We start from the raw sequence: 23,354 nt of genomic DNA, 5'->3' as shown, positions 1-23,354 counted from the left end.
CCTGGAACAATTCTCAGTCTTCCTAACAGGTGGAACTGCGTTGGAAGTTTGTGCTCCTTCCATTGAAGGTTTAATGTGGCAAATTTTGCAAATGAAAAGCTATTTTGCAAATGAAAAGCTGAAGCATTTTACAAATGAAAAGCTAAGGCGAGAAAGGGGAGAAAAGGACACGTGTGTCTCTCCTGTTCCAGTTTGGCATCCTAACCCCTACCTTCCCCTTTCTGCAAACCAGGGTCAGGTCTGCCTCAGCCATGACCATTTCAGTTGTGCTAAAAGCCAATATGCCAGTGCAAAGCAGTTGTGATGCCAGACCTGGAACTTCCCTGCTGCTTCTCAAAAAGTCCTTGGATAACTTGGGAGTTTTCCAGCCCTGGAGTGCCAAAGTGAAACGCACAGATGGAGAGAGGGAGCAGCCTATGCAGTGAAATATTTATGGAGGGAGGGGGAGAGGAGGGAAGGAGCATGTTGGGAACTCCCTCACAACCCACCTTCAATAATAGTTGCTGTTATTGCAGGGATTATTATTAGAAGAGCCCACAGAGTACCCATATATAATGTAGAAGACCAGCAAGGGAAAGATAACGTGGAGGGAAAAAAAAAAAAAGAGAGAGGAAAAAAAAAAGCGTGCGAGGGCAAAGATTGAAGGTGGTTTATGCATTTACTGCTCGTTTATGATGAGGTGATACTACCTATTGGGCAACGTTCCCAGCCCTTGGGGCTGCAGCGTGGCCTGCGAAGCGGCGGCTCCTTCCAGCCGGCTCCGACACCTCTGCTCCGGCATCCCTCACGTGCCGCAGCCCGGCAGCCGCGGCCTTGCTGGGAACGGGAGCAGAACATCCCCACCAAAGCTAACCGAGCTGTGAGAAGGCTGCGTGTGCCAGCCATTCTCCTTCTTGTACATTACTTTGCTGTTCAGGTATGTTTTTTCCCGAGCTGCCAGAAGCCACTTTACCACACGGGGATGAATCAGCCCCCAGAAATGGCAATCGAGTGACTCAATATCTTTCCGTAACGGACTCTAAATAAACATATTCCTGGCTGTTGTAACGCACTTTGCACAGCGCGGACATGGCTCGGATACTTCGGGGACAGGTCACTCGTGCCGGGCCTCGCGAGGAGGCCCCTTCGGCCGGGTAGAGGCTGCCTCGAAGCCCCGAGGCCGCGACGCGCGCGGCGCCGCGCGCGACCTTCCGCCTCCCCCTCAGGGCCGGCCCGCGGGGGCGCGCGCCCCTTCCGCCTTTGGGGGGGGGGGCACCTCGCCGGTGGTGCCCCCGGCGCTGCGCGCGCCGGTCACCAGGGCAACGAGGGGCGCAGCCAATGGGCGCGCTCCGCGCCCGTTCTTCCCCCGCCCCCGCGGCTGTGACGTTGCGAGCGGACGCCTCGTGCCCCGCCGCGCACCAATGGCGCGGTGCCGCGGGAGGCTGGAGCCGCGCGCGAGCCCCCTCCCGGTCCCCGAGGGGCGGGGCGGGGAGGGAGCCGGCGGCCAATCAGGGCAGAGGACGAGAGCGTGAGGCGAGCGGGCCCGCGTGCCGCGCCGCTTATAAAGGGGGGCCGGCGGGCGGCGCGCGCCTCACTCGCGGCTGGCGCTGGTGGCGGAGGGCCGCGTGCGTCGCGTTCCTTAACGGCCGCCGCCCCCCTCTGCCTCGCGCCCCTTGACGTTACCGCCGGCCCCCCGCGCGCCATGAAGACCAAGTTCTGTAACGGCGAGAACGAGCCCTCCCCGCTTGGGCTGCTCCTGGGCTGCAGCCCCGGCTCGGGCGGGGGCGGCGGCGTCGTCCTCCCCGCCGCCGGGCAGCCCCCCTCGCCGCCATCCCCGCTGGCCGAGCCCGAGGGGAAAGAGCTGGCGGCGGCGGGCAGAGGTGGGGGCGCCATGATCCCGCCTTCCCCGCTGCTGCTGCCGCCGCCGGTGGCCGAGGAGGAGCCGCCGCTGGACGCCCGCACGCGGCGCAAGGCGTATCTGTGGTGCAAGGAGTTCCTGCCCGGGGCCTGGCGGGCGCTGCGGGAGGAGCAGCTGCGCATCAGCCCCATCAGGTCAGCGCCGGGGCTGCGGGCGGGAGGGAGGGCTCAGTTTCTTTTTCTTTCCTTTAAGGAATTCCCCTATTCCTCGCGTGGTGGTGCAGCCGGCTGCGCCCGGCGCTCGCTGCGGCAAAGGCAGCCGCGGGTGCCGCAGCGCGACGGCAGCGCCGGGAAGAGCGGCGGAGCGTGCGGGCGCGCGGCGCTGCCTGCGGGGCCCCCGGCTGGAAGCGGGGCCGGCCTCTGCCGGTGCTTTCCTGGCCTTTCCCAGCTTGGCGAGCCGGCCGCTGAAGGGGCGTCCCGGCGCGGTGAATCCCCGCTGGTGACAAGTGCCGGTGACTCAGCGCGCCTTCTTTTTTCTTTTTGGAATAGGAATGACTTTCTCATTGAAAGCTGCGAGCTTGCTTGCTTTCTTGTTTCTGCTCAGAGGGTTTATAAGCTTGTGAAGGGACAAGGAGGTTGAATAGGCGAGTTTGACTGTATTTGTATAATCTAACTTGCTTAATTCTCTCTTCATCACCGTGCACCACTGACTTATTTTATGAAATACTACCTTCTAGGACAGTTATTTCTGCATCTCTTGAAAACTTTGTTTGAGATCCCCGTTCAAAATGGCTTGATAGTTTCTGGGTTGGGAGGAAGAGCAGATGGGGTGAAAATCAGTGTGCTGCACCTTACTGGCTGACTTTTGCACAAGAGCTTCATCTCTGATGCTTTCACTGAGAGATAACACAGTGTGAAGCTACTCTCAGACCACCAAAATCAGGTGTAAAACCAGCATAGCTGGTTTGTCTGTACTAGTGCATATCATGTCTGAACACCACTGTTAGGTAGTATTTCATAGGTTGAAGACGTCTGGACTTTCCTTGCAGAGCCAAGACATGGATTCCCAGCTAAGGAAACACAAATGTAGGCAAATCAAACTACTGCTGCTCTGGTTTTGGGAAAGCTATGGACAGCATTTAAAATAGGTGACTCCTTGGAAGGGCTTCCCTTCAATATTTCTAGTAGTTGATATTTAACTGATAGCTTTATCTGTGTACAGATGAGATATGCTCCCTTGACCCTTAACAAGCTGCTGAGTATGTTGACCTATATAGGGTGCAATATCTTCACTGGCCTTCTGTATGAATTATGCTGATTAGAGATAACTTTTAAAAGTCTCAAGTGCATAAAACCATAGTTAAACCCTTGTGTAATGGAGTTGAGCCAAAATGAGGTGCTCCTGCTGGGGGGAAGGTTTCTGAGCTTTCATACATTCCGCACAGACTGGGCTTGTCTTTAAGAAACCAAAATATTTTTACGAGATTCAAAGCGAATTTAGGCTGCTTAGGTTTCCTATTCTTTACATATTTGTACTTAACGAAATTCTAGAGCAAAGACTTCAAAAATGTCAGTTTAGCACCAGAAGTGTAGCTGGTAAAACCATCCCATCTTAATGACCGTCTCTGAATAGCCCGTTTTTGCTGTGCAGTTGATATCCTTTCCATCTGTTCTGGTTTTCTTTCTCTACCTGTTCACCTTCATGGTTCAAAGTTAGTTGGTACCTCTTGTCTCTTAACATCATTGTTTGGCTGTCTGCCAGGCCACCTGGTTCTCCTGTCTGCTTTTTTGAGCTCACTTTGCAGCTGCTATTTTACCTTTTTTTCTTGATTATTCCTCCTCTCTCATTGGCTCTGAATCCATAGGTCAACCTGATTTTTCTATGTAGCGTCTCCCAGTAAATAAATGTAGGTCAGAGAGCTGCTTTTTGTTGTCTGTTTGTTTGTTTTTCCTCTCTTCTCTACTGCAGAAAATCTTTACTTTCCCTGGTGGTTTGTAAGGAGAAAAAAAGAAAAAAAAAGAAAAAAAAAGAAAAACAGAAAATTATTTGAAAAAACAGATACGAGTGCCAGGTTAGGACCAAGAGCTGTATTTTAGCCATGTGGAGATCTCATGGCTTCCTGGAATCAAAGCTCACCTGGGCATTATGAAGTACTAGATAGTTTGTGAAGGCAAGGAATGTCAGAGGTTGTTTAAATCCTGGAATTACTGCAATGAGTTGAGAAAGTAGCATACTACAGATTAAAAAATCAGCTTTTTAATCTATACGATCTCGTTCCTTTACTACTGCTGGTTACTATACTTGGATTATATCTTGTCTTGAAAGGTGTCTATTCTTAATGATGAGACCGTTTTTTGAATACTACTGATTTGCGTTTCTGCTTTGCAAGTGAAGCAGGTTTCAGTACTTTTTTCGTATGGTAGAAGCAGCATCAATAGAGGAAAAGCTATACTGCAGGACAGAAAGAGGAAATTGTTAATGAATGTATCAAGTACAAGGAAGAAGGATATGGAAGAACTATAAAAAAATGTAAAGAAAACATAGGTCAAGAAAACTGTTTTCTTAACAGAGCTACTTGAAGTTAGCCATGTTAGTTTCTCTAGTATATTCTACTGTGTTAACCCAAGAATACTAACATGCTGCCTCACTTTTTCCTGCCAAGAAACAATAGTAAAACAGTAATTATATGGAAAGCTAACATACTTGTATAATTCCTGAAGAATTGAAACACTAGGGCTCCCTAGTTTGTTCTGCTTGGTAACATTTTTGAGGATGATTTTGGTCTTACTGAATAAATAATCAAATCTTTTAAGTTGTTCTGATTTAAAAATTTATTTTTTAAACCAAAGAATGGTAGTATAAGTATGACTTCCATGGTGATGCTGTGGTGTATGTTTTATGGTTAAATAGTAAAGTCTTCCCAGCTGTGACCCCAGTGAAACCTGATATTAATTCAAACTTAGGGCTTTATCTTGTGTATAACCAATGCCTAAAATTAGTCTTGCTTTAATCTTTACCTTTGAAACTTATTTTTACTGAGCTGTTACGGATCTAATTAGTCCTGCAGTTGGGATTTTTTTTTAACAGTGCTTGCAGAAGAAAACTCTTGATTTTTAGCAGTAATATTGATAGGACTGCAAATGAAGGATAGTAATACCAAGTAAGGGGAACTCTAATAAGCTTATCAAGAGCTTAGTAAATGGGATAACATGAGAAATGGATGGGGATAAGTATGATAATATGGTATAGCTTAGTATTTTGAGAATGTGTACTCTTAGGGTATGTTTTAATTTTATTTTACATAATAGCCAGTGGCTCTCTGAGGAATTTCTTAATTTCAAGTGGATCCTTTTCTTGATTTGTTAAGTTATTATATTAGCACAGGGGCTCCAGTCCAAACTGGAATATGAAACATGAAGGTGGTGAGTCTAAAATTGCATTTTGCTAGTTAAGATGAGCCTCACTGCAAGAGGTGTTAAGCATGTTTTGCTGTTTTCCTGCTTATGTGTTGTACCATAAGTCTATCTGACAAGACTTTAGTAGGAACTTGGTCAAGTTTCTCAGTTGTGTCTCAACCTTATGAGCAGAAATAAGTTTTACGTGCTGCTCACTTATGTTTCTGAATTGGAAAGTAAATTCCAGGATGCCCCCCTTGCCAAATGATCAGTTTCAGGATGTTCCCCTTGCCAAACAATCAGTTTCAGGATATGTTTTGGTCAGTTGTACCTGTCTTGCCCACTGAAGAGATACCAGGCAAGTGCGATGCTTGTTGCTGAGCTAGTGATGGGAAAATGTAACTCGGGTGCATCTGCTCTCATTTTTTCCTTGGTAGAAATTACTTTTTGTAGTCCAAGCATTATCAGTGCTATTTTGATCTAATCATTTACAATAAGTGGACATGAAATATATAAATGCAGTTTTAGCTAATTTGACAGAGCATGCATCTTCTAATCTAAAGAACATTATCATTGCCTTCTCAGAGGTGGCCTCAGCAACATGTTGTTTCAGTGCTCGCTACCTGACACCACTGAGACGGTTGCAGATGAACCACGAAAAGTTCTCCTGCGCTTATACGGTGCAATCCTGCAGATGGTGAGTATGCACAGTGCTTTGGGAGTGGGAGGGTTTCCAGTAGCTTAAATCATAATATGTTTGGAGATCTACTTCTGTGACATGCTGTAAGTTTGTGCTGCTCTATTCACTTGGAAATGTGTCTTAGTGGTAGTGGGGTAGACTTTTAGGTTAAGATAGTTCTTTCTTGTAGTTTGTTATTGTTTAGAACTTACACTCCTTTCCACACAGATCCTGACTGGCGTGTATCAGCTGAAGGCTCATTTGCTGTCCATTTGATCAGTAATGTTTTGTTTATGTGTTAAGTTTGGACTGTGGTGCTCCAGAATAGTTATTAAAACTTGCTTCTGTACAGTATGTAGGACTCTGGCATAACTAGCAAGAATGCAAGACTAAACCACTTAAAATATTAAGCTTGGTATCACTTACGAATCCTTCTGAGACTAATGTTGAAGCTTTTGTTAAAAGTACTTCATACAGTGCTCAGGCATTTTATTAGAGACTTCATGGATTTTTTTGTGTAATCATTATCAGAAAAAAATATCTACAGTAAATAAGATGAAGTGCAAACATCCAATATTAGACAGCCATTTCATTCCAAAACATGTCTTTACAGAGCATGAAATATGCCTTGTAGCTGGCATCGAGTCTTAACAATTCTGGAGTTGCTAGGACTCTTCCAGAACTGTTAAGATCTTAACACTGGAAGAGCTAAACGCTCTGCCAGAGGTCCTTTTCCTTGTATTGGTCAGTTAAAAAAAAAAAAAGTAAAATGTTAATTGCAATTTGTCAAACCTTAAGTGATTGGCAAATGTTTCAAATTCTAAACTTTAATATCCAGAATGTTTTGTAAAAGTGTCTTTTTAAGCTTACAAGCTGTTGCTGTACAGCTGTTTAACAGATCTTCTCTTACCCTACATGGCTAGACATTGACTGTAGCGCAAAGAATTGCCCTAATGTAGGAGTATTTTACCTTATGAAAAATGACCACTTCATAAAATTGCTTGGATGTTGGCAATTGCTTCTATTTGACTTAGAATCTGTTTTTATTGTCCATTAATTTGTGATATTTTTAAAACACTTAGAATAACTGCAAGAACTCCAATATCTGCAGGAAATTGACTGCTCTTGAAATTTCAGCCCAGTCTTCCTGCTTCTGCTGCCTTGACTAAACTTGCTTTCAAAATCTAATTGGACAATGTCCCTTATATGGCTTTTAAATGTTCTTTTATTAGAGAGAGAGATATATATAAATATTATATCAACTTCCCCACGGTAGCAAATTTACCACAAATAAGTGAAAGACTCCACTGGTTTGAAATAACATGGAACACTTTGCTACCTTGCTGTATATTTGTTGGGAAGTTTGAATGTTTAAACAAGACAAATATGTAGAAGTTCATTATTTCGAACTTACTCTTTCCTTTGCTTAAGAGAAATCGAAAGTCAAGTAGACAGTGTTCATGAGAAATACAATGCTTTTTTCAAGATGATTCCTTTGGTAATAAGAATTACCTGTAATTATGAATGACTTTAATGTTGATTTAATACATAGAAGGCCTGAGTAGGAAAATGGGCTGTAAAACTTCTGTAGTGCTAGAGCTTCTGCTGCCCAAGTGCTGTGACAAAATGTAGTCTTTCTGTTTTTTTTTTTTTTTTTAGTAGACTAGAATTTGGTTGCCTTCCTATTTCCCTTAGGTTTTTTCTTGACTTCCCTTTCCTGTGCCCCTGTTCCCTGAAAAAATCAAAATTAAAATTTTGGGCTCTAAAATCAGATAACTAATTTGGTTTTAAAATTGAAAGTGTGTTCATAACTTTCTAACCTGTCTACTCTTGGTGTTGAAGGATCTTTTGAGATGTCTAACTTCCTTTATTTCCATAGTGGCAGTGAAATGACTGCTCTTGTTGGTGCAGTTCACTAAAGGTTAAGTAAGCAGAGAAAGTCCCAAGGTAAAACTTTCAGATTGCATTGAGGTTCACAATTTCTGTCAACAACATTTGTCTCTTCCATCTCCTATATGTTAAATACAAGCTAAAACATAAGCAAACTGTTTTTATTGGGGTATTTTGAAAACCTCACTTAGGAGTCTCATTAATTTCTGGGTGGCACAAGCAGTATCTTTGCCAAGGGAATGGCAAATTACTCCCTTTCAGTAATGTCACTAATCTTTAAAGCCCTATAGCAATTCAGGGACACTGCTTAAGTAATTTAAGAATTGAGGCCTTATTCTAAAATTGAGACTTCATCCCCAATCATTTCTAACTGCCACTGGGTATTAGTAGTTGCCACTTGTTTGCTTGAGCCTTTGAAGCATGTGTTAACCCTTGCCTATTTTACTTGCTGTTGATATTGGAGCACAAAACAAGTGACATCAGCTCCTTGTATTCCTTACTGTAAATACCATAACAGCCTGCACCAAATTGAAGTAGACATTCCTGATGTTTAAGTTGAAACTTTGCATAGAAGTGAAAAATAGATATCAAATACTAACTTAAGAATGAATAATACTGGTACCATGATTTTGAGCCACCTTTGAAAGGAACTCTTGCAGTTTGAAAATAACCCCAGTTTGCTTATTATGAATCTTGGAAGACACAAATGTCAGTACATGAAACTCATCCAGTATAAACCATGCCAGTTGGCTTAAGCTGCCACACAGGGAAGACGCTATGCCTTCCTCTGTCATAGCTGATATGTTTAAGCAAATTTTTTTGTGTGCATGAATGTTTTGGTGGGGGGTATTTGGGGGGAGATGAACTGAACTGTCTTGACCATTATTATGAATGGTCTCACTGGCATGGCTGTTTAAAAATCAAGGACTTCTCGAGTATATCCTTGAACAGATTTTTTTTTTTTTAAGACAAGTATTTGTGCTTGTGACAGGTTAAAGTACTAACCACATTAAAACTCAAATGTTTGAGGCACAATGCAGATATGTCATACATCGATAAAGGGAATTGCCTTACTCTGCTTTTCTTGTTTTTTGCTCCAGTTCAGTAACTAAAATTTAAGGGGAGCATTGAAAGTAAAACTTCCTCATTATAAAATGCCTTAAACTGTTAGCTATATCAGTGTATATCCACTGAAAGAAAAGCTTCTCCAACAATATGCTGTTTAATCTTTGGGCTTTAAGATTGGATTTCACACACAGATCACAGTAGTATTTCTAGCCTTAAATTCGCAGCACCTAAAACTTCTCACATGTTAGAAATGCAAGTAGGATTTCAACATATGCCGGCATCATTTAAGAAAAAAAATCTTAAGTTCACCTATCCAAAGTTAACTTGGGTATTGATTCCCATTCTTACACATGTCAAAAGAACCTTGAACTCTGCTTTACTTGGGGCTCTGTTACTTTGCAACAGCCAAAACAAATTCTTGCTTATAAATGAGGAAAACCAAACCAGTATATCTAATATTCCCCTTTGGTGTCTCCGTTTCCATGTGAACAGACACAAATAATTATGGTTGCCACAGTTCTGTGGTAATTTTTTTTTCCATACCTGCCTTGCTGCCTTTTATTTTTTGTAACTAAATAAAATGCAGACTGCTGTTGTTTCTGTAATTATCAACGTCTTCTGTGATTGTTGGTGTCCATGTTTGTTTGTAGCATGGAGTAACTACAAATCCCTGGCACTGGCAGACGGCTTGAAAGAAACCAAGCACCTCTTACGGGGATATATTTGTGTTGGGTGGCGTTAAGGGTGTTCTGGGGGTAATGTACCACTTTAGTTGTATATGCATGTGTTCTCTGCTGCAGGCTTGCCCATGCGATCGTGCCTAGAGCACTCTGGTTTCCAGGTGACAGACACGATTCACGGTATAGTATGAGATCTCGGAAGTTGGAGCATTCTCTACAGCTTTCATTTTCTTTAGTGCTGGATTTCATTGTTTAAACATAAGACTTCAGTAGCACTAGCTACTGTCTGTGCATCTGAATGTTTAGAGCAATAATAAAATATCAAAATATTTCCCCTTCCTTTCCTCTGCTCCCTCATAAGAGAATGGTAACTTGAAGTGAAGAGGATTAGAGATATCCTTGTGGCTTTTGTAGGACTTGCACTGCAAATTTTCTCTCCCAGATCCTAGGGCTTCAGTAAACTAGTCTCAGTTCCTTGAGGTCTAGAGTGGATCAGTGCTCTAAGGCAAGTTTTCCATAGCAGAAAGAAAATCCTTCCTGGATTATCATTATTGCCTTCCCCATACCTTGCATTTCACAGATCAGTATCTTCAACAGCTTCCCAAGTTGAGAAAAGCTTCCACTGTAGATTAACCACAGATAACTTTGGTAACTTGACAAGCAGTTTCTTGTAGCAGTGTCAATCATTGGGTTTCGAAAATACTGCTGTACTTTTTCAGGCCCCTCTGAAAACTACTGAGTAAACTCAGCAGGAAAGTGGACTTAGAAGGCAAAAATTAAATGTGCAAACAGAGCTAATGTTTAATTTGGGGGGGGGGGGGAAGTGGCAAGTTCCTCCTTCCTTTATACAGATTTCTGCTGTCAAGCTTCATTTGGGGTATTGTGATTCAGAGCTCATCTTCTAGCTACAAGAGAAATAAATATAGGGCCTTAGGGAGAGAATGATGAGTAACTTGGTTGGGCCTTGTCAGACTGCTACATCTGGCTAATATAAACCCATGTCATCTTTTGATGACAAAACAGATAATGTAGAATGCCTTTCAGTTCTATAACTTTGATCTCATATCTGAAAACACAATGTCTTAAAATGAATTTTAAGTGATCAGTGTATTATAGTAGAGACTATAAGTAACTTCTGATTTCTGTACAGCTGCAGTAGCTGCCCTCAGTGATGACTCTTGCTTAAAACTTTAGTGGACCTTAATCTGCTTTGAAAATAAACCTTCCCACAAAAACACTGATGTGACAGCACTACAAAACAATTTAAAAGATAGCTTCTTCTCAAAGATGTAGAGCACCTGTATCTTTTCTAGCTGATATTTGTAGAGGACTTTAAGAACATCCAGGAGTTTTTAAACTGTTCTCGTATTCACAGGTGTTGAAATAAATATCTCCCAAAATTGGATGTAAGCTCCAATAGTTCACTTTAACATGTAGGTTACTGATTTAATTGTTTTGTACAAGAGCTTGTTAACTAAATGTGCATATCAAATACCTCATGGTATGAGATGTTTCATTTTGAACCACTGTTCTCATAGGGGATCGTGTTGTCAAAATAAGCACATCAATACTTTAACATCTGTGCTTTTAAGCTTCTATTACTTTAAATTACATCCTCCTTACCACATATTCTCCTTGGCCCCGGTTACTGGTGACTTAACCAATTCTAGGCTGAAAGTATGGCCACTTGTGAAGACTGATCCTCTCCAAGCTTCCATTCATACCAGCAAGTTATTTAACAAATTTTTGGTATTCATTCTTGACACTGACAATGTTCTGTGCTGAGGGAACAGAAAAGAGGAAGGGATGCTGCAGAAGTCTGCTTTTCTGATGACTCTGCAGTGCATATCCCTAACTGTCTCTTTCTAATGGCACAGTAGATGCCATAAAGATATCTCCAACACTGATTTGAGGTGCACTCAACTGGCTAGCCTCTTTATACAGTATGACTCTTGGAGGGTGGATGCCAGTTCAGGTTCTAGGGAAAAGTCTAATCTGATTACCTTCTGATGAACTGAACCATTCTGAGAGCACCATTAATCAGGAAAGACTCCCGGATGGTGAGTAACTTTCTGACTGTTCAAGAAAAATCAGTAAGATTCAAGTGGTATTGATGCAGGACATGCTTGTTTAGAGAAGCCCTCTGAAAATGACTTAAGTATTATTGTGTAGTTGTACATATAGCCTTAGTGGATGTGTTTTGACTTTATTAATTTCCTTGAAAGGAATAAAAAACTAATAGTAGCTCTCATATTGTCTTGTTTTAAACTTACTATCATAGTGGAATGGGAAGCACTTGCTGAAAGACCATCGATTCATATTAACTATACTTTTTCTATAGTTTCTGAAATACTGTAACTGTATAGCTTGTGTAAAGAATTAGTTTGTTGTATGGTACTTAAGGCAGCTCGTGTTGCTTAATTGTATTGTTAAGTTCGTATTTCCACCCTTGTTTTGGACATGCTAGAGCTTTGGAACAGAAAGGTATGCACATGGTTCTAGGAATCAAATGCTTTCGTTTAGAAGGTGGAGATACAGGCTACCTTTATGGGCCTCTAAACCTTGCCTGGTTTAAACAGCCAATGGTGGAATTGCAGCATAAATAGCAGCCACAAACTGTCACTAAGCAAATACTTGCTTTCTCTTCTCCTTACCTTAAGACCCTTTAAGGAACAAGATTTTTTTATTGCATCTGGAATTTTAAATGTGTAGCTCTACTAAAAGTATGTGCCATTGAGGGTTGAGATGCTGAGGGTACCTAATACTCCCAAATATCAGAACTACTCTGAAATTGCTTTATAAAGACTGTTAACAATCCTAGTGTAATACATTGTGCATGGGTTGGTTAGCTTTCCTTGTAGAGTGCAGTTCTTCATGCAAGCTAGAGGTGTCTCATTGGTAGTTCATTTCAGGAAAACCTTGGATTTTTACAGCCAGCAGTATGTGTTCAAATGACCTAGGCAGTGTATTACATGTGAATGAAAATCTGTTCACAGAAAGTTTACAGACTTTTGGAAAAATGAGGTAATAGGAAAAGCAAGTGCTTAACAATCTTCAAAATGCAACTCTGCTAGTAGTCCTTCTAAAGCTTGTTGGTAGTCTATAGTGTCTTTAACATGTTACGGCTGCAAGAAGAGTGTTTTCCCAGATGTCAGAGGGCCTTAGTGTACTTGTAATTTAAAAAAAAAAAAGTTCCCCTAAACTTGCAATATATTGAGATCTATTTTTTGAAATAACAGGAAATAACAACCCTGAATCCCTCCTTGCAGACTTTTTATAGGAGTGGCTTAGTCTCAATGGCACATCCTTTTGAAAGGTTTTGGAATCAGTGAAATAGTGTTGTGGTCAGAGGTCAGATGGATACTAGTGGTGTAGCTGTCACAGATCAAGAGAATGTTGAGTCATCTAGTTAATTATAGCTGGCACTTCTACTCCCCTTGTTCTGGTGGTTGCAAATGAATCATGCTAAATTTCATCTTCTCACTGTGTTTGCTTTTTCTCATTCATAGAGGTCCTGTAATAAAGGAGGGTCTGTACAATCTCAGAAGGAAAATGACTTGCAAGTAAGTAATTTAATTTGCTTGTCTTAGAGAATTTTGCAAATGTCCCGACTTGTCCCAGACTAGTAGCTACTCAGCTTGGAGTCTGGACTACATTTTTAGAATCCATAAAGAATAATTAGGAAAATAATCTATTTGCTCATAGGAGAACCATAGCTGTAAGGGTATGTGTGCGTACCTTTGAAAAATTTAAGCATCCGAAGTTAACAGGAACCTTGCCCCTGCCAAGGCTGCCCTAATGGTTTCTTACCAATCTTGATACTGATATTACTACTGCTTTTCTTGATGCTAGGCTTCTTTCTGTAGCTTAGCGGAGTCTCTAATCTGCTTTCTCATGCTCATTTTATATTACATAATTTGAATCTTAAGTTTGAAGTATCTGGAGCTAGAGAGACTTATGAATATGTTTTTGATTAGCACAGCGCTTGCAGCAACTATACAACCATTTCTGCTCACGCAGCATAATGTCAGTTTAGTGTAATTTGTCATGAAATATCATTAAAACAAAATTTGGTAGTTCAGATTTTTAACCCGGCATTTTTTGCCTTATGCAAGCACTTCCCCTTTTGATTCCGTAATAGTTTTGGCTGCCATCTGGGAGGAAACAAAAGTACACTTAAGAGTGATAAGTGCTACTGTTTTTCTCCTTGGTATTTCCTGTTCTCTGAGAATGCCATCTGAAACTCCTCAGTTATAGTAGTCTGTGTGTGTGTGTGTCCAGGAACTGAACTGAGCATAAACTGGGTTTGTGCTTCTTGAATTGTTGCTTTTGAAGTTTTGTTGAACTTTGAGTTAAACTTGCTGGAACAACTTCAGTCAGTTGAACTAAGATGGTTTTGTGCAGAGATGGAGAATGGAGTGTGGTGTTTGTGTGCATGTGTGGTGTGGGTTTTTTGGGTAACTTTCAGTTAAAAATAAATAAATAAAAAATTCTGAAGCTGTAAAAGAAAATATAACCCAACCCTCATTCCAGTAACTCAGAGGACTTGCAGTACAAGAAGTGAGGCTTTGAACTTCAGAACTGTCCTGATTTCTTCCCTGAAAACAGTGCTTTGAATTTCTGATAAATACTTAGATTGTTTTATGGAATGAATCTCATAGTGCTATAACTTCTGGACCAATTAACTCAGAAGTTTCTGTCACGGTGAATTTGATAATATACTTCAGTCTTCCAGTTGAAGTATTGAAGGTTTTTATCTGTCCTTGTCTAAATTGGAGTAGCATACCAAAAAAGTCTTGTCAAGGCTGCTTACAATCTTTAAGTTTCAAATGCAACATTTGGGATGAAGTATTCACTTCAAGTGAGTGGTCATATTCTCTCCAAAAGTTTGTATTAAGTGCAAGTGCTGATGCTTGTTATTTTAAAACAGATCTAAGTTAAAAAAGCTTCAGAGCCTAAAACTAGCGGACTATTGTCTTGGTGGTGTCAATGATATATTGAAGGCACTGATATACATAGTTAGGCATTGTCCTGTTTCAAAAAAAAAAAAAAAAGTCATCAGACTATAGGTGAACTCTTAACTGAAGTTAAATGTCTAAATTGAAGTGCCTGTAGGCTGTGATCTGAGAGGAGGCAAAATGCATTTTACTAGTTTACAAGTTTGATAACAGTGTATTTACTCAAGTTAGATAACTGTTAGGATTTTCTCAAGTAATTTATAGTCATTATAAGAAATGTTTTCCCACCCACACTTAGCAGTAGTGGTATGGAATAGAAACTCAGTAAAGGTTCCTCAGATATTATTATACCAAAGCAGAAACTTTGGCATCTGAGATGGCTAGGTTAGTGTTAAGACAGAGCTGTACTGAGGTTTATTCCCAAGGGAACAAATCTATTATAATAGAGACCCTTTTTTGTGCTCAGTTTAAAGCTTTTTTGCCGTCTGAATGCTCTGTGTCTGATCCTTTAAACGCGAATATTATTATCATTCTGCTTTTGGACAGCCTGTACTTTTCACTTCAAGCAGATTCCTTGTTCAGTTGCATAGCTAAGATGTCATGTTCCAAAGGCTGCTCAAGTATCTATGGATAATATTTGTAGTGTGAGTTGTACTTAATCAGGATAAACTGCTTTAGAAAAATATCTGCAGTTTCCACAGGCTAGGGAGGAGGAGAGGCTAGTTTGCTTTTTGCAGTCTTCCTTTCATGCTGGCTCTAGCAACAATATCTGAAGTCATACATGTTCCTCCCCCAATTTTGAACTGTGAGGCACAATGTTTGTTTTTCTCAAATGCTAAATACAAATTGCTACCAATCAAGAATATTTGATTAATAAAAGCTGAGTCTTTTTTAAATCTAACCCTCAACTTTTTTCTTTGAGACAGTTCAGGTCTTGAATACTTAATTTGTGAACAAGCACCAATTCTTTTTTTTTTTTTTTTAATTACTTTTATTTTTCTGTAGGGAGCAGAAGCCATGGTTCTGGAAAGTGTTATGTTTGCCATTCTTGCAGAAAGAGCTCTCGGCCCAAAGCTGTATGGAATCTTTCCACAGGGGCGACTGGAAGAGTTCATTCCCGTAAGTCCTGCTCAGTTACAGCTACTGGTTCACACAGTAGGATGTTTTAATTGATCATGACAAGACTCTGGACTGCCCAGAAAAGCCTGGGAATGACAGATTTGGCAGCCTGTAGTAACTGCTAGCTGTAATTTGATACAGTCATAGTGGGTGTTGGAAAGCCCAATTAAAGCTCTTGCCAGGAAGACTGTTCTAAAAACTCTTTAGCTGTAGGACAGACAAATAAATGAAGATAAAAAGCCTGTTAGATACCAAGCATAGCATGGGAAGCTCTTGAGTAACACTTTCCATTAATAGTGACAAGAGCAAATGCTTTTAATACTGAACACTTATACTGTCGTCTTTGAGGATATTCTTAGTGTGGGATATGATCATTTCTCAGGTCTCAACATCGAATTGTATTGACTGAGAGTCCCAAGTAAGCTGTGCTAGTGAAGCCAGCTTTTCCAAAAATGGCAAGTTTTGTAAAATCATGGGAAAAAATATTATTTTATTGTGGTATTCATATTTCTCAATTAGCTGTCTCTTAAAAATACTGTGTTTTGTTACAGAGCAGAAAATTAAGTACAGAAGAACTCAGTTTACCTGACATATCTGCTGAAATAGCTGAGAAGATGGCTAGATTTCATGGCATGAAAATGCCATTTAATAAAGAACCTAAATGGCTTTTTGGAACAATGGAAAAGTAAGTTGCTAAATGCATTACTCTTAAAGTATGGAAAAAGGTGACCTGCTGTAATCCTGATAAGTAAGACATTCGTCATAAGAATGCCTGAGAATAGAGCTGGCTTTCACTGTGGCTAAAAACTGTTTCCAGTTCTTTGATGACCATGACATTTGTCTTGAAAAATGCTCTTTTTTGCCATTCCATTTTGCCATTGTTTTCTTCATTTTAGTGTTATTGATATTTTAGTACTTTTGTCCATAAATGTGGTATGATTGCTTTTGTTTCTAACAGATACCTAAATCAAGTGCTGAGGATTAAGTTTACCAAGGAATCTAAAACTAGAAAACTGAACAAACTTCTCAGTTACAATCTGCCCCAGGAAATGAAAAATCTAAGGTAAGTCTGTTGTCTGAAGACATCTGGTCTATTTTTTCAATACCACTATCTTAAGGATTGCACAGTTTTAGTATGAATATGTCCATTTCAAAGCATTGCAAGGTGCATTTTAGTTTGGGGATTTTTGAGGGGTTCTGTAACAACCTTGAGTCTATCATACTGACTACAAATGGGTACACTTGGTTGACTTGCCTGTCAGTGCAATCTAACTTGTGTTCTGATCTTGCATTTGTAACTAAGAACACAGTTTTGTTAGAAATGAATAGCACTTCAAATCCTTCCAGCAAAATCCATGTTTACCTGTGAGTTGAACTGAACATAGTGATTTTTGTCGCTTACTAGAGATTATATTGCTGTTTTCTAGAGCTATGCTTGAAGCTACTTCATCGCCAGTTGTATTTTGCCACAATGACTGTCAAGAAGGTAAGCTGCTAATATTTCAGTTCCTTGCTCAGCAACGCAGTTTTAAGCCTTTTCTGATCACTTGTTTGCTCTCTGACAGGTAATCATGTAATCAAGGTAGTGCCCTGGCAGCTGACCTGAAATAACTGCCTGCGTGCTCCCAGCACATGACAGTTGCCAAGCAAAATGCAGTGGCTTTGGCAATGCTTCACACAAATGGAGACTGTATTGCATCATAACATGCACACAGGCTCTGTTAGTGCAGGCCAGCTGATGACGGGAGCCCTAGGCGTCTCCTTTTGGATCATACCCCTAGCTTTCTGTAGCATACACAAGCAGGGCAGGGTGGACTTTTAACCCTTTTGAAAGAGAGATGCTGAAATGCTACAGCTAACAGCAAAAGCGGAGGCTAGACAGTATGAGTCAACTTGCATGGGCAAGAAACATCAGGGAAGCTTTATTCACCCTTCATTCCCTAGAAGTCATGGAGGGAACAGCATCTATTCTGAATCAGTTCTCCAACAAAAGTAGTGGGGCTCAAAATGGTGCTTTGTGGTAGTATGGCTCAGTTTATGCTCCCTTTTGCAGGGTAGAGGGCAAGCTGGGCTGAGCTGGGAGGATGCACCATGTGCAGGGCTGTCTCATGTTCTCTGAGGGGAGCTTGCCTTGCTTGTTCAGCTGAGCATCTGAGCTGCTGGTGAGCAGTGTGTTGAAATAAAGTGGCCGGTCCAAGGCTTAAGACCATTAAAAGAGTGGTTCTCATTCCCACTGTTGTGACCAGCAGGAGTGCTGTGCAGGTACAGGAGGTGCTGCATAATTCAAATCTCAAGCAGTGAAAAAAACAGCTCAGCAAGGGCTGTTAAGGCTGGTAGTGTCATGTGATTTAGCTGAAAGCTGCAGGCAGTGGGGGGAAAAAAGGAAGGACCCTTGGGAGAACAAAAGTAACTTTCAGTTTGTGCAGGGTTGAAAATGGTCTTACTCCAGAAGGCTTGTATTGGTGATCTCAACTTTCAATGAGATGTTGAACTGTAATCCAGCTTTCATACTGCTTGCCTGCTTGGATATAAAGGGTGGCTAGGATGTCTGAGCAATGTTTTTTGCATGCAACATTGCTCTTCTGCAATTTCCCTGTTACTTTATTGAATATGCCCTAATATCTTAACCTTTTTTAGGTAATGTCTTGCTTCTGGAGGGCAGAGAGAATTTGGAAAAACAAAAGCTGATGCTTATTGACTTTGAATACAGCAGCTATAATTACCGGTAAATCATTTCTGCCTTTTATTCAACAAGCTACAGTGAAAGCAAGTGTCGGATTGCTAATTATTTGTCTATTCTAATGAGTTGCATTCAACTATATTAGTGGTGGGCAACATGATGTAACTAATCAAGACTGGTTTGTCCATGATGGCTTTGGGCACAGGCATGTCAGAGAGCATGGCCAGAATTTTGGGAGCTTCCTAGTCCTCCAGAGTTATTGAGGCACAAATGCTTCCTTAAACAACATTTTTTCCTCCAGCAGAGAGATGTGTGGTGACCTATGTACGTAGGGCATCTTTGCTTCCCCACTTATTTGTATGATCCTTTCAAACAGTTCTCATGTGCAGATGTTACCAATAATCCTACTTTTTTACTACATGGTTAACAAAAATGCTATCTGTTCTTCAGTCATTTACTAATTATGTTTGATCTAAACATTTTGAGTCCTTGAAAGAGTTAAATGTTTTTATAGCTGAAACAGATCCAGTCCATCTAAAAGTGTGGTACATAAAACTTTGGAGCAGGATAACCTCTATGTTTGTAGCAGTGTTGATACTTTTAGAGATGCATTAAATGCATACTTGAATGTTCTGTCTGCGTTAATTTAAAACCAAGTCTACTGTTTCCATGTAGCTGGGGAAGTTTTGACTATTGACTGTGCAGTTTACCAATTGCTTTAGTAAGGTACTTTGACAGCCCTACTACCTTTTTTTTCTGTTTTCTATCCCTGCTATCACAAGGTGCAGTCAGCTATATTCAGCTGCCTTGTGCTATTAAAATTTAACAATTTTAGGTTTGCTTAAGTAGGAATGGGTGGCTAGTATGCCAATACTGAGGAATTTGGTCATTTTCTTTTTTCTTTCTTTTTTTAATTTTTTAGAGGATTTGACATTGGAAATCACTTCTGTGAATGGATGTATGATTATACATATGAGAAGTACCCATTCTTCAAAGCTAGCTTTCTTAAGTATCCTTCAAAGAAGCAACAGGTAGGCACATAGAAGTTGTTAATACCTGTATCTACTAGCTTTTATTTTAACTGTCCTTTCTATTTTGTACTACCGTGTCCCATAATTTAAAAGTAATGTTTCTCATCCTGACTACCTCTGCTTTAAAAAGCTTACAGACTTCATTGCAGCCATTTGGCATAGAATACATTCTTTGTGCCATCTAGCTATCTATAGCAAAAACAAAGTTCAGTGGTTCTGGAATGAGTGCCGCCGTGAAATTAGTTGGCAATAGCAGAATGTCACTGTAATATTAAAAGGCATAAAATGAGCTTTTCAAGTAATTAGCAGAATGCCCAGTAACCTTAACCAACTCCAGGACTGTCACTGTTTGGATAAAATAAATGGCAATTTATTAGAAGACCTGACTTGTTTTGAAAGAGATAAACATGTCTTAAGCTCAAGAGTAATCTATTTTGATAATTTGCCTTTTAGCTTCATTTCATCTCCAGTTACCTATGTGCATTCCAAGATGGCTTTCAAAATCTGAGCAATGAAGAGAAGTCCAAACTGGAAGAAGAAGTGATGATAGAAGTTAACAGGTAATTTACCTTCCAGTGCTTTTGATGCCAGTGTGAACCACCAATATTCCTGAAACTTCTATTGTGATACCCCTAATACATTTCTGTGATGAAGTCTGCTAATTCAAAGTTCTGGATGTGTTGTAGAGAGTACTAATGGAGGAAACAAAATCTTGTAATATGGGGAACCTAATGTAATTACTATATGGAATTGCTTCCATAATGTCATACACTGCTTTGTAATTTTCAGGTTTGCCCTTGCATCACACTTCTTCTGGGGTCTGTGGTCTATTATACAAGCAAAGATTTCGTCCATTGAGTTTGGTTACCTGGTATGTTTTTAAACATATAGTTTCACTTAAATGCATACTTGCACATGACTCATAGTGCTTTATCAGGGAAAAGAGAGCGAAATAGCTGCCTAAAGGTTTGGGGTATTCTCCCCTTTTGTTATATAGCAAGAACAGCTTTGTGTCAGACCTCACAGTGGAATGACTGCCTTGCAAGCTATGAAGTGATTCTCTTTCAGTAAGACACTGCAAAAGGGAAGTTAGCACTTGCAGTAAGTGCAAAATTGGAAAATCAGTAGTCAAAGTGCATATATTTCATGTTGACATCCATTGTTCAGCAAAACATCTGTACTGGGCAACTTGCTGACCTTTTCAAATAGCTCAGCTTAACTTTTGATACTGCAAAAGTTTTAAGACTTTTACTGAGACAGCATACTGCTAAGTAATGTAACTTTTGGACACACTGGATATCCTACAGGAAATGTAGAAGCCACTTTTTTCTGCTGAAAGTCTGACCTTTTAGTTAAGATTCTTCAGGTGTTCTGGCAGAAGCTCTAGTGTTGTAAAACAGTTCAGGAAACTGTAGAGGCAAAATCTCTCTGGGGAGATTACCTTTCCCAAATGAAGAGCTAATTTAACTCGCCAAGAAGATGGATTAGGAGAGTAGCACAGTTAATACTTTTATTATGCTTTCCCATCATGAAAGTGAAAACTGAGGTATATTTACAGTTACAGATGTAGTTAACTACTTCATAACATTCCTTTTTTCTCTAGGAATATGCATTGTCCAGATTTGATGCATACTTTGATCAGAAGAGGAAGCTGAAGGTGTGAATGTTGGAGTGGCCTGTCAGTTACTGTACGAAGAGGGCAGCTGGACAGAACTTTCACTGTGCTTAGGCTACTGTATCTGTAACGAAGGGGTCACTGCCTTCCAGTTCCTTGGAAGGCAGGTGTACAATATTGAAGATTGTATAAAAATGATTTGTTTACAGTTTCATAACTATTTGGAATGAGGTTGGGAGGCAAAAGAAAAATACAACAGTGCAATATCTTTAAATCCTTTTAATCTAGAAGGTGTTTTATATTACGGGAGAGGCTTACAATTAAGTGTCAATACCACATGCATCAGAGCAAACAGTGTTACTGTGAGTACATTTTCTGGGATTTGACATAATGGTGAATGTTGTAAGCGGAACAATTGTAAAAGATGATAAATTGTAGACACTGCCTCCTAATAAGAAGGAGAAAAGCAACTGTAGGGAGACAACTGTTAAACTGTGAAGTAGGCTTAAAATCTTACTGTGAGATTAGGTTCAACATGCTCTGTGAACACTATCTTCAAAAAGCTGCTGATATGTTATACCACCACTTTAACCACAAAGCAAGTAAGCATGTTGAAGCAGCATGCTTTAAAGTGTTATCTGCATAAACATGAATGTCTCTTAAGCAGGTGTGCCTGTAAAGTGAAGTATGAATGAACTCGGGACATGCTATAGGGCTTTGTCTTGAATTGTTCATTCAGCATCCTTCACCAAGAACATGCTTTATTGCCCAGCCTGACTGACTCTTGCTATGCTGTGCCCCAAACGGGGGGATCTGTGGGCTGGCAGCACTGGGAAGAGTGCCTTGAATTGCTCTAGCTACTCCCCTAATAACTGGATTGGCATTGACAATACTTGTAATTGGAGCCCATCTCTTCTTGATTGTGTTGCCACTGTAGATGGCTGTAAGGAATAGTAGAGCCAAAGACTGTGGAGAACACTTCAGGAAACTGCTTTTCTGTCCAACTAATGCTTAAGTGGTTTGGGAGGTGCTGTTCTTGTACCTCCAACCTTCATGTTCCAGCAATCCAGTAAAGTGGAGTCTCTTGTGGGGAACAATAACGTGTATATTGAAACTTGACTATAATCTGTGTACATGTCATCTAAAGATTTCTTTACTTTTTTGGGAACATGTTTATTTTGACCATTTACTTTGTTTGTGCTTTCTAACACACTGTATTATAAATAATAAACTTTTAAGTCTACTCCTTTCACTTGTACAGCAAACACTATTTCGAGCAGTTAGTGGGTACCATTTCATGTACTGTATAGCATAACTTGTAAAAACTGTCATTTTATTCTCTAGTATAGAGAATCATTTTGCATACACTCAATTCTTAATACTTTATAATAAATATAAAGCACTTAAAACATCATAGCTGATCTTCTTAAGTCTTCATTGTAACTGAATGGTAAAGCTGATGCTGTTTCTGGCCTTAATCTATGCTTTTCTGGCCTTAATCTATGCTTTTCTGGCCTTAATCTATGCTTTTCTGGCCTTAATCTATGCTTTTCTGGCCTTAATCTATGCTTTTCTGGCCTTAATCTATGCTTTTCTGGCCTTAATCTATGCTAGAAACACTTTTTCTTACCTTCTGAGGCAGCCTGAATTAAACCTGGGATCTGTGCTATGGGACATCCTTTCTACTTAAATGCATCTTTAACATTTACTGTGGAACTGAATGCTAATACAAAGCATGATGCAAAAATGCAGTTAAAGTACTGAACTGTTTAAAGTGTATAATTACAGAAATAAGGAAGGATTTGGGTTTAAGCAGGATGTAGATACAGTTAAGTGTTTACTACCCTAAAAGCAAAGGTAAAGGTACCAGTGTGTATTGAGTTTTACTGGCACATCACAAGGCATTTGCCATCTAAATATTCAGGTAGCTATCTAGGCTTCTTGAAGGCTTCATTTAATGGTCCTACTGTATGCAGTAAACCCAATGGGAATGAAGGGGGATAGAAAGGATGAAAGCATTTAAAAGATGATGCTGTATGCAGAGGACTGTGATGTGTTAATAGGAGTGTTGATTTTGTAGGAAGCCTTTTGATTTATATTTCAATGGTAAGGGTAAGTTCTCAGGAATCCCATGGAAACTGGCACTTATCCATTGTATTTCTTGGTTCTCAGAAGCACAAAGGGAAGGGGGTTCACTCCCTGTAGTGCTAACTATAATACTTTCATCAGAAGTGAAGGCCTTATTGCTGGGATGGCTGTTTGCCAGCTGTGCTCTCAGAGGAAACTTAGCAGCTGTGGTCCTTCAGGCAAGACTACTTCAGGTAGCTTCCAGCAAGATAGATGTGGTCAAGTATTACTCTTTTATTTTCTGCAAGAAAACTTCTAACGGAAGCAAAACATAC

The 23,354-nt window shown here is 40.4% G+C and overlaps 1 protein-coding gene across 1 annotated transcript; it reads left to right on the top strand.

Annotated features, from left to right (window-relative positions):
• Positions 1–1,675: 1,675 nt before the first annotated feature.
• Positions 1,676–22,195, top strand: CHKA (choline kinase alpha). Its single transcript, XM_088525910.1, has 12 exons — positions 1,676–2,031; positions 5,818–5,929; positions 13,059–13,112; positions 15,513–15,626; positions 16,178–16,311; positions 16,585–16,689; positions 17,054–17,112; positions 18,264–18,351; positions 19,229–19,337; positions 19,791–19,897; positions 20,127–20,208; positions 20,941–22,195. Exons 1-12 carry the CDS (start codon positions 1,682–1,684, stop codon positions 20,998–21,000), a joined length of 1,374 nt encoding a protein of 457 aa, XP_088382036.1. The 5' UTR covers positions 1,676–1,681; the 3' UTR covers positions 21,001–22,195.
• Positions 22,196–23,354: the final 1,159 nt, after the last annotated feature.

The sequence above is a fragment of the Tinamus guttatus genome, unplaced genomic scaffold, assembly GCF_059628265.1.
Source record: "Tinamus guttatus ecotype Peru unplaced genomic scaffold, ASM5962826v1 Tinamus_guttatus_pri_ptg000240l, whole genome shotgun sequence".
Lineage (NCBI taxonomy): Eukaryota > Metazoa > Chordata > Aves > Tinamiformes > Tinamidae > Tinamus > Tinamus guttatus.
This window is presented reverse-complemented; position numbering and strand designations above follow the sequence as displayed.